The 12,871-nt window shown below is 35.3% G+C and overlaps 1 protein-coding gene across 1 annotated transcript in view; it reads right to left on the bottom strand.

Annotated features, from left to right (window-relative positions):
* The window catches only part of LOC132558570 (peripheral-type benzodiazepine receptor-associated protein 1-like), a 170,515-nt gene extending 161,035 nt beyond the window's left edge, over nucleotides 1-9,480 (bottom strand). Inside the window, exons 1-2 of the mRNA XM_060223155.1 lie at nucleotides 8,440-9,480; nucleotides 3,234-3,281 (exon numbers count right to left, since the gene is read on the bottom strand). Of these exons, the coding sequence (XP_060079138.1) occupies nucleotides 3,234-3,281; nucleotides 8,440-9,480 (1,089 nt within the window). The remainder of the gene's footprint in view (nucleotides 1-3,233; nucleotides 3,282-8,439) is intronic.
* Nucleotides 9,481-12,871: the final 3,391 nt, after the last annotated feature.

The following is a 12,871-nucleotide window of genomic DNA, read 5'->3' as shown; positions in this document are numbered from 1 at the left end:
GTAATAACATTCAGCTCTGAAGACATTGACCTTTAACCTCTGATTGCAACAATCCAATCAGACCAAACCTGATGCCAAGCACAACCATGTAAAGTCTAATAAGAACTGATTTAGTCACTACTTCATTATGTATGTTGCACACAAAACAGTATTATCATTTTAAGCTATGGTGACCTTGCATGACCTTTGATCTATGACCCTGGCCCATTATAACTGTTATTGCACTGTATAGTTTTACTGTAACCGAGTCCTGCTTGAGTTAATTTGTTATCACTTAATGTTGTGTCTCTACATATTTTGTAAATAAACAGAGTTAAAATTTGCATGTAATGTCTAGGTTTCTGACCTGCAGACACATAACAACACAATAAGGGTATCATCTGATGGGTAAAGATGAGTATGTAATATTTACTGTGCTCACGCTAATAAATACCTCATATTTTGACAATGTCTCTACCAGATCGGAGAATCATGACTGTCCCCTCCTGATATAAGAATCATGATTGTCCTTACCAGATAGGACAAACATGATTGTCCTAACCAGATAGGAAAAACATGATTGTCCTAACCAGATAGGGCAAACATGATTCCCCCCCCCCCCAGATAGGACAAACATGATTGTCACTACCAGATAGGACAAACATGATTGTCACTAACAGATAGGACAAACATGATTGTCACTACCAGATAGGACAAACATGATTGTCACTAACAGATAGGACAAACATGATTGTCACTACCAGATAGGACAAACATGATTATCCCCCCAGATAGAACAAACATGATTGTCCTATCAAGATAGGAAAAACATGATTGTCACTAACAGATAGGACAAACATGATTGTCCCCCCAGATAGGACAAACATGATTGTCACTACCAGATAGGACAAACATGATTGTCCCCCCAGATAGAACAAACATGATTGTCCTATCAAGATAGGAAAAACATGATTGTCCCCCCAGATAGGACAAACATGATTGTCCTCACCAGATAGGACAAACATGATTATCCCCCCCAGATAGGACAAACATGATTGTCACTACCAGATAGGACAAACATGATTGTCACTAACAGATAGGACAAACATGATTGTCACTACCAGATAGGACAAACATGATTGTCACTAACAGATAGGACAAACATGATTGTCACTAACAGATAGGACAAACATGATTGTCACTAACAGATAGGACAAACATGATTGTCACTACCAGATAGGACAAACATGATTGTCCCCCCAGATAGGACAAACATGGTTGTCCTATCAAGATAGGAAAAACATGATTGTCCCCCCAGATAGGACAAACATGATTGTCCTAACCAGATCGGATAAACATGTTTGTCTCCACTAGATAGGGCAAACATGATTGAAGTGACATTAAGCATTGCCCACATAAAATAAGTGATATTATTAGATATTGGATTACGGTACAAAGAATACTTTGTATATATAGGGAACAAATAAGTGTTTCAAGAAAATGTGATATTAACCAGAAATTGACATTAAAAGATGTCACATTAAGTGGGTTCCACTGTGTTACTGCACAAAGCTGAGCCTTAATACAATACTTGATACTTTGGTAATACATATAAAACTCCAATACCTGAAATTTTAAAAGTGTACTCCAATATATCAAATATTCCACAAGCAGAACTGTAAACCTCAAATGCAGATATACATGTAAATGCACTCTTTGTGGTATACTAAGCTTATAAAGGTCATTGATCCAGTTAAATATTCAAGATTAATGGCATGCCATGTACAGTAGATATAAATGCAAAGCAGAAAAGAGCCAGCCATATTGCAGGTGCCATGTAAAAATTGGTATTTGGAAATCAAACATGAAAGGATTACATTAAAAGGACAACATTTTAAAAAGTGATCATCACCACATGTACATCACACAAAAAGATTAAAGGTACACAGAAACAAATCTGAAATTGATGTTTCCAAGGGGTGGATTTTATATATACACCAATGATACATGCAGAATGAACTTCATTTCAGCCTTCCCTGTCTTTCTCATCAAATTGGGAGTTCACAGGAATCTGTCAGTGACTTTAATCAGCAGTGAAATCTGGAGCAAACTTATTTAAACATTAAGATAGATGCACCATCCAGCCCAGGCCAGTGCACTTTTTCTTTAGACATATTTTCAAGTTTTTGTCATTTGGACATAAAATGATATCAAGGTTGATGAATGGCACAAGGAGTATTTAAATGGTTTTCTTTAAGATAGTAAGAACAACTTCACACATTCTTCTGGCAAGAGTATATTTAAAATAACCAGCAGTTCAAACTGAAAACTTTTGTGTCCCAAGTGTAGGTAAACTTCACCTTTGTTCACAAATCTATAAAGATCTAGTCTAAACCCACAAACTTTTAATGTTTCTTGTTTTCTAGAACTAAAGAGAATTACAGACACATACAATGTTTGGATTCTGATGGAACACATATGAGGGACTGAATAGATCTATTAACCTGTATATTATCAAAACCTTTTGTCACCATAAGGTTTAATTGTAACAGGTCCTGTCACAATGTGTAGACCATATCATTGAGTAGTAATGAATAACTCCCCTAAAATTTCCAACATTAGATCAGAACGTAACTGGTAATTAATTCATAAATCCAGGGGTAGAGCCAACGCCGTAAGTTCTTATTGAGGTTCCGTTGGTTCTTCGTTGGTCCTGAAGAAGCCCATTGTTCAGGCGAAACCGGTAGACGTTTCACACTAAAAAAAATCAACTTATCCCGAACCTGTTGCGATTGACTTATATACTTGGTAATTAATTCTATACATGTGGTTTAACAAAGGTTTTATATTTATATTTTATACTCAGAGAAAAGTATGGTGCTGAAACAACTCTATGTGTTGGATTGTGGTCTGTGAGTTGTGATGGTAGAAAAATTGGTGACAACAATGTCAGGTGGACCTCAGGTGCAACATTCCTTTATCAGGTCTGAAAAATCCCTGATGATCTATGTTGTGAATACTAAATAAAATCTCATATTCAAGCAAAGCATATTGGCACATTGGAAGAGAAGTCACTGAAATAAGCATGTACATTATGTTTACAAAATAAGGAAAAGGCAAATTCCAAACTGCATACAATATCTGACAAACCATAAAGAAGAAATTTGGAAAGTAAGGGAAAAATACACACTTATAGTAAGAGGAGAAATAGTCAAATATGATTTATACGACAACACAAATAACAACCACTTTACCTTTTTAGTATTACGAGGATTCGCCTTTATTTGGACTCGCTTGGTTACCTGCCAAAAGTCATTCAAATGTGGATTTACAAAGTAAACAATCACAAGAACATTTATCTGATTGAACCTCAATCAATGCAAACACTTCCACAACATTGATTAAAGTTTACAAATTGATCCGAGTCAGCCCAAAGTTTGAGTATAACTATTTGTTGGGATAAGGATTTCACATTCTATAACAAACCTGCAGTCTGCAAACCATATTGAAACATTTCCTATCATAAGAAATATAGCAGAAAATATTTCTTTAATATAAAGTCAGTCACTATATTTGGCAAGTTGAAAGCATAACCATTCATACTCACATTTTGCCATATTTTATGATAAAATGAGATTCTAACATCACTGTAAGTGGGGTAAATCAAATTACATGCTGTTAAATTACCACAACAAAACTAAAAGAAAACAATCACAACACAACCCACGTATGAAATTCAAATTATACAACTCAGTAACAGAGGTCATCATTTATTTCAATGCCACTGACAGGGTTTCAACTCTGGAAAACTTCAGCATTAAGCTGGTAAACAATCTACTTTCCCCATCCCATAAACCTCTAGTAATTTTGAGAATTAAATACAAACCATATTTATAGTTAAAATAACAAGACTTACATAACATTAAGAACCATTATAGTATTGTCATGACTCAAAAGCAGTGACAATCCTATGTTGACCCCAAGTCAACATCAATGTTGATCAAATGTCAACAAAGGTCAACCAATCATGTTGACCTGTGGTGTTTATATAAATCGTATATGTTGTTCCAATTATTTATATATTTACTAGTGAAACTTCTGTAAATTTCACTCTTTAGTATGGTATAGTAACTATCAACATTGAGTTTGTCTTTTGCTGTTGAAATACATATGAGTGACCTTACCTGTGAGATGTATGTTGATGAGTCTCTGTGTTATAACTGCTACAGATGATATATTCCATACATATCGTATCTTACAAATCTACAAGATTTTCAAGGTCAAGGACTTCCATCAACTCCATATAACTTAGACATCTGTGAAAGTCCTTCACATTGCAGTCATCCATATATATATAAGTTTGTAAAATACAAAATCATCCTGTAACATTTCCAGAACTACTTAATTTTCACTTTGTTTAAATATCAGTACAATTGTTCACGTATATCATCACAAATTCGTCAAAGCCGAAACTTTCCATGTCCTGCTGTATCTGTGATTACGATTCATCACCAACGCTACTGTCAGCAGTAACTCAAGCACATGTCTACAGAAGTGTATCTTCTAAACATGTGATTATGCATCATAGTGAGGAAGCTCTAAGGTTTTCATCCGATTAATACTTTATGTCACATTTATATAATACTATTTATAGGAATCACAGGAAAAGCTACTTTCAAATCTGAGGAACTAGCATAGAAATCCATAAATGAGAACAGGGATTCAAGCTCTTTGTAAAATTGACATTGAAAACTATCTTTGGCATCCCAGTTCAATGTACAGAAAACAAACATCAAGTTTTGTGTTTGAAAGCATTTTTTCACTTAAATTCCCTATAAGGGCCCCACAGGTAAATTGAATACCTGGACAGATGTTGCTGAGGTAGACTTGAACAGCGTGCCAGTATCTACATACATTATAGGTATGCAGGTATGAAATGTAAGTATCATTTGTCAATATAGACATAAAAACAATACATGAGTCATATATACATATACTTTAAGGCATTTCAGTACATTACCGTAAAGGCTCTAAAATCTACACCGCAATAGACTAATTGACTACTCAGTCATCGTTATAAAGATATGTATGTAATACTTCTTTTAAATGTCCAGATTTGTTCGTGAGTGAGAACTCCTTTGTGATTAAACACATCAGTTAAATAATATCTGTACTTGTGACTTTCGTCGTTGTAAACTCAGTTCATTTATTTAGTTCATTACATTTTGCTACCAAACATTAAAAACATATTATACAGTTACTGTTGGTAACTACTGTTGTATCCTCATCTGCTTGTAAATGGCACTGTCCAAAAATACAAAACATTAAGACATCTTTGTCCATCTTGATTTCTTATTTTCTTCAGTCACTCCCTTAGTATCACTGACAGGTCCTAGAAGGACGAAACAGCTACATGACCAGTTTAATTCAATGTTTGGTTCTATTGTAATTTATTTAAGAAATCAAAAGGTGCTATATACTTGTGTGTATTTTGTACAATCTTGTACTGAAAAATCATAAATCACACAGAGAACTGTGACTTCAAACTCCACAAAATCTTACGACAAAATTCCTGACTATCTACTGTATATTCATCCTGGGTAAATCCAAGTGTCTAGTACACAACCTCTCATTCAAAGTCAGGGTTGGGATAATTAGTAATATCATTTGTTGACCATTCTATTGAACAGTGGGCTTAATACCAAGCATGCACTTGGACACTATAGAGAAATCTGCAGTCCTGCAGTCCTCTTGATACAGAAAGGAAAAATGGACAGTCAGACAGGTTACACAGTTATACTGAATAAATGTAAAGAGGCGGACAAATGGACAGTCAGACAGGTTACACAGTTATATTGAATAAATGTAAAGAGGCGGACAAATGGACAGTCAGACAGGTTACACAGTTATATTGAATAAATGTAAAGAGGCGGACAAATGGACAGTCAGACAGGTTACACAGTTATACTGAATAAATGTTAAGAGGCGGACAAATGGACAGATCATAGAGTAATAGATAGACAGGCATTTGACATGCGACCAGGTCTCAAATCTTCTGTACTGTATGGTCTATGGAGAGACAGACAGAATTAAGAGTGTCATGCCCTTTATAATCCAGTACGAGACTACAATAATGTACCAAACCATCACCAACACTGAGCCATTCTAGTCAGTTATATTGTCAACAAAACAAATCAATTTCCCAATTTTATGTCGGCTGTCATTTCATTACCACACCAGGTCAATATTGATAAATGTTTCAATCTATGTATTAAGACAATAAACGAGGCTGTGTTATTACAATGTTAATGTTTAACAGATAAAATATATCAATAATCACAGACCTGGTCAAAATTATACTTGGCTGAAAAGAGCTCAGGTAAACTAGTGAGGTATAGGTTACATATAAGTACACCTGTGTTGTAAAGGTGTGTGTGAACAAGGGATGTAATGCTTCTGTCTGGGGGTTTAGCCAAATTCAGAGTTATCCAAATTCAGGAAAAGCCAAAGTCAGGGTTAGCCAATCACAGGATCATCAAAAGTCACATACGTCATGTTTGAAACAGCTGTTTCATGGATATCACTTTTACAGAATACATGTACTTTACAAAATTTAAGATCTGATGAGTCAAATTTTCTGTCTCATGCACACCTGTCTGTCTTAATAGATTCACAAACATCCTTTAAAGTCCACATAAGGATGTATCGTGTACGAACACAAAATTTTCTTAAAAAATAACAATAATAACAACAATTAAGCTAATTACTTTTCTATAAACCTTGCACTGTATTTATCCAATCAACAACTGATCTGTTGAGTTCTAATTGTCACTTGTTCATTCATCCACAGTAACAAAATTAATATATCCCTCCAAACAAGTACATACACATGCAGCAGCCACAATCAAACTTGTTCACAACACACCTGTCTATTGTCTTGGAATTTTGTTCCAGGTAATTGACAGGTTGGATGTTTTTAGAATAATGAATTCTGTCTCATCAATAATCTATAAATAGATTCTACAAACAGTTCTGAACATGCAACAACATGCAAGGTAGTGTTGAACATCATTGTAAGCTGCAGGTTTCAATAGTAATAATGTGCATATATACTGACCTAATGAAAAAAACAAAATCTAAATATTCATAAAAGAAATTTTGAATTTCTATTTTGATTATGCTTGGTCTTCTTATACAGAATTCAATTACAGCTGGATTCAAACTTGAATATTCAACACTGGAGAGTGTAGTACATTCATATCATTTTATCATGATGTTAAGGACATAATATCACACCACATTTTAAAATTATTTATCAAAACTAATATAAAACTGATATTTTTAGAAGTATAGATTTTAACCAGGCCAGAGCAGGTTTCAGCAAACACATAATATTACACAAGGCCGCCTAGCTAAGATATGTCTAATTTACATGTTATCACACAATTTTTCACAAATTACATTTCACACCGTATCAAAACACAAAATGAGGCTTTCTGTAAAATTATGTTCAGAACTATAACATGATAGGTAATAGATCATACATTGGTAATAAGCTCATGTCTGGTAATAAGTCCATGTCTGGTAATAAGTCCATAACTGGTAATAAGCCCATCTATATAAAAGACTACAATTGTATGCAGTAAAATCACAAACCTAGCCAACGCAATTTCCTCAATCTCTAATAAGCCCGATGCCCCCCCCCATCTTATTCTGAAGAGGAAGCAATGTGTCCTGGTCTCCTGGGTAGTTTTTTTTTTTTCACACAGGTGTACAAATTATCTTTATTGCTATGGGGATAAGTTAAAGAATATGTCTGATTATGACTACCTGAATGCAATTTAAAGATGTCTTATACCCTAATGTCTTTCTGAATGGTTCAAAGCATATATATATATATAAATAACATGGTTTTATATACAATATATAACCATATATTACAGTACAACTACCCTGATTTTGTTTGTTTACATATATTAGTAGATATATTAGGTGTGAACTTGAGGTAAATCACCAGCACCTCTCACACTGATATAAGTAAATAACTGACCTTAGTATACCTACATAACCCTACATTCACCCAGTAACCTTATCAAGTTGTCAAAACCTTCCAGAAACAAATAACAGAGATAATGTTCAGACCCTATAGACACTACACAGTCAGAGCTCGCTTATCATCTGTCAATATCTAACATAGTAGAGGTCTCGATCCATATATGGAATGCATATAAATACGACAATTTCTTTCCACAACAATCGTTTCACTTCTGACCCTAGTACAGGTCTCTTATTTCCCTCATCTGATATAGGACTGTAGCTCTGATGATTGGAGACACCAGACAATATGAAAAAATCGATACAACATCAGAATTATTACTACAAAAACATCAGTTGTTCCATTAACTGAAAATAAAAACTGTGGAAAAAATTTCAAATGTATTTTAGAAAAAAATCACTCACCTCAAGTGTGCTGTCCAGATCCCCCGCATCGCTGGCAACGCTGAATGGACGAGGACTGACTAGGTTTGGTGACTTAGACGGAAGACTGACAGGAGTTTGTCGTCGCACCTTGGTGAAAGCTGAAGGTGCTGGCTGTGCTGAGGCTAACAAATTTTCAATATCTTCTTCCTCAATTCGAAGATCATCTAATTTTAAATCCTCAAGACGAAACCCAAGACTTGTACTCGGTGCACGACTGGAATAATCAGAAAACGGTGTCATCCGATCGAGAAGTGAAAGATCATCATCCTCATTCAAGGCACTACCATCATTCACTAAAGCTTTCTCAGCTTTTTTCAACTTTTGTAAATTTCCCATAGCAAGCTTTTTTGATTCGCCTATAATCCTACGTAGTTCAGCATCATAACCTTCCTTTAATTCTGAGAACTCTTTCTCCTTCTTGTTCTCATCATCACACTTTTTACTATATTCCTTTTCAATTTTCTCTTTTTCTTCTTTCAATCCTTGTAATTCTTCCTTCATTTTTCTTAACTCTTCTTTGTATTCACGTTTCTTTTCCTCTGTAACCATCTTTGTTTCCTTTTCCTTCTTGAGTTTTTCGTTGAGATTTTTCACTTCATCCTCTTTATATCTGAAAACCTGCTGTAATTCCTCATCCTTGCGTTTGATTATATTTTCCTGAAGGATTTCAACCTCCTTCTGTTTCTCGAGACTGAGTTTCTTCTCCAGCTCTCGGTATTCACGGTTACGATCTTGAGCATATGACTCGCGTATTAACTTGATTTCCTCACTTTTATCACGATACACCTGTTTATTTCTTGCTTTCTCCATTTCCAGTTCACTTTTTAGTCGAGCAATTTTCCTCTTGTAATCATCAGTAGTATGATGGTGAGACGAACGCTCTCGCCGCCGACCTTCTGATTTGGAGCTTAATATACTCATTGGAGTTGAGGCACGACTTGCATCATTGAAATCTATATCAAGATCATCTTTAAGGCTCATACGGCCTCCGGAGAATCGCCTTGGCAACTCCATGTCCATTCCTTACATTTGACCCTTTTTGACCTCTCTAGCCATTTATCTAAAACAAAAAAAAGAATTTCCCATCAGTTAGAAATGAAACTCATAAAATATAACATTAAAATTTTTACTGCACAAATTTATTTGAAGATTTTTAAGTGGTAGTTTCAAAATTTCAATTTTGTACCATAAACAAGATAAATGGTTGTATAATGAAAGTAACTAGGCCTCAAAGGTTCAATTCCCCACCTATATAATGTAGTAAGTTTAAGCAAGCGTGAGATTCCTTTGTGTGTTCATACACAAGTAGCAGGTAAGATGATATATTATTAGTGTTATTTAACAAAGAATAGCTGTGCTGGGTTTTATATATACAGTACCTAAAACTATGAAATCTTTTACATTTTGTAGGAAACCAAGTCACCTGTCAAAAGTAATAAACAATTCCTTAAACTGACTAAACAATCAAATGACAACAGCTTGTTTTCTGTTTTGTTGAACAAATGCAAACATTATTTGACTAAAGCAGCAAAGATTTATCTGTATATCACAGAAGACTTGAGATTTTCTTAATACCTGGTAATTTACCTGTGTCCATTAACTTACATACTTTTCCATTTTAACAAAACACACATAATAATTTCTATAAACAGAAATTAAGAAAGTCTGACAATGATCAGAATTTAACTACTGCTGAAAGTTTGCTAGGCTTTGACATATCTTCCACTGACAATAAAATTAAATTTCATTACATATCCTCAAAAATGATATATTTTCACTTGAAAGCTAGATATTTGAATGTATATACATGTATATGTACATCTGAATAAGTAATGAAATTTCAAGAAATCATGACAGAGCATTTATCCTCTGAGAGATTTTCATGAAACCAAATTCTATCCACTTTCTGAGATTTGTTGGAACAAACGGGAGATTAGTTCTAATGTGTTCACTCCAGCATTTAGGATTTAATATATACAAATTCCAACATCCTATTAAGTACGTACAATGGCATTACCCCAACAGGCCAAAAAGTAGTGCAGTTCCTTGGTGCATCGCAAAGGTATTGTAATACATGTGCGTTATTATAGCAATGCACATGCAAAATTTTTACACAACCTGGTAAAAATTGAGAACGATATGCATTGATGAATGGTGTATGCTCCTGATCGGTGACATAATTTATAATTCTAAAATGGAGATTTTAAAGACTAAATTTGAAATATTTGCCTTTATTAAAATTTTATATGCTTTCCATATACATCACAAACAGATAAACGTAGAATTTTTCAGTAAACAGTGAAAAAGAGGAAACACAGTAAGGCAGGTCAGTTGTTTTTTTTAAAAATCATCATTGTGATGTGAAAGCAGATGTAAAGAAAGATGGTCAATGTAGTGATAAATCTACCTGTAAGTCCTGAGTACTGTAATGGGACTCATAGAATCACTAGAAAATACTGGAATATAACATTGTAGGACCCAATGTTTTCAGCAGTAAAACTGAAAAGGAATCCTGAAAATACACTGTAGAATGATTTCTGTTTAATGGTCACTGAGATAATGTCTGGCATTGCAGAAAGTTGCACACATCAAACATGCCTAACAAATGTTTGAAATTGAAAAAGCATGGCCCTGACAGATCCCCCATTTGCTTACATCTGAACAACAAGCCAAGCATTTGATTACTATTTGGCTCTTAAAACCTTCTACAATACATAGGTAGTATTATCATTATGATGTCTCATGTTACTGACAAGACTTCAGTGTATCACTTTGAACCCTAAAGGTCATAAACCACAAACAGTAGCTGTCCAATAATCAAGCATATAGAATGTGAAGAACGTTTTTCATGCCGTTTTTTTCCAGTTTTAGTTGGACAATAACTCTGATATCAGTCGAGGAAGGGACAAAGAAATATGACACAGGCACTGCATGAGAGCGAGAGTAATAAAAACATAGGAGATGCAAAGTCAGCCATTTCTGGGTTATTGAGAATTGTCTGAAACAAGAGACATCCTGAGTGTAAATTTCATGTCAATACATCAATATTTGTCAATTTTATGCCACACTGGATGCATGTCACAATAATGACACATAAATTGAGTAGCATATTGAAGTTATGCACATACAGCAACTAATACTATCTATATTGGGTACTTGCACATCAACCCCTTCATCTTCTGCATTAGATACTCGCACATCAACCCCTTCATCTTCTGCATTAGATACTCGCACATCAACCCCTTCATCTACTGCATTAGATACTCGCACATCAACCCCTTCATCTACTGCATTAGATACTCGCACATCAACCCCTTCATCTACCGCATTAGATACTCGCACATCAACCCCTTCATCTACTGCATTAGATACTCATCTACATCATTGTGTTCTCGAACATCAACCCTTCATCTACGTCATTGTGTTCTCCAACATCAACCCCTTCATCTACATCATTGTGTTCTCGCACATCAACCCCTTCATCTACTGCATTAGATACTTGCACATCAACCCCTTCATCTACTGCATTAGATACTCGCACATCAACCCCTTCATCTACTGCATTAGACACTCACTTCAACCCCTTCATCTACTGCATTAGATACTCGCACATCAACCCCTTCATCTACTGCATTAGATACTCGCACTTCAGCCCCTTCATCTACTGCATTAGATACTCGCACTTCAACCCCTTCATCTACTGCATTAGATACTCGCACTTCAACCCCTTCATCTACAGCATAAGGTACTCAAACATCAACCCCTTCATCTACATCATTGTGTTCTCCAACATCAACCCCTTCATCTACATCATTGTGTTCTCCAACATCAACCCCTTCATCTACATCATTGTGTTCTCCAACATCAACCCTTCATCTACGTCATTGTGTTCTCCAACATCAACCCCTTCATCTACATCATTGTGTTCTCGCACATCAACCCCTTCATCTACATCATTGTGTTCTCCAACATCAACCCTTCATCTACATCATTGTGTTCTCGAACATCAACCCCTTCATCTACATCATTGTGTGCTCCAACATCAACCCCTTCATCTACATCATTGTGTTCTCGAACATCAACCCTTCATCTACGTCATTGTGTTCTCCAACATCAACCCCTTCATCTACATCATTGTGTTCTCGCACATCAACCCCTTCATCTACATCATTGTGTTCTCCAACATCAACCCTTCATCTACATCATTGTGTTCTCCAACATCAACCCCTTCATCTACATCATTGTGTTCTCCAATATCAACCCCTTCATCTACATCATTGTGTTCTCCAACATCAACCCCTTCATCTACATCATTGTGTTCTCCAACATCAACCCCTTCATCTACATCATTGTGTTCTCCAACATCAACCCCTTCATCTACATCATTGTGTTCTCGCACATCAACCCTTCA

This window comes from Ylistrum balloti, unplaced genomic scaffold, assembly GCF_031769215.1.
Source record: "Ylistrum balloti isolate Yb309-2 unplaced genomic scaffold, AGI_CSIRO_Ybal_v1 Utg370796, whole genome shotgun sequence".
NCBI lineage: Eukaryota > Metazoa > Mollusca > Bivalvia > Pectinida > Pectinidae > Ylistrum > Ylistrum balloti.
This window is presented reverse-complemented; position numbering and strand designations above follow the sequence as displayed.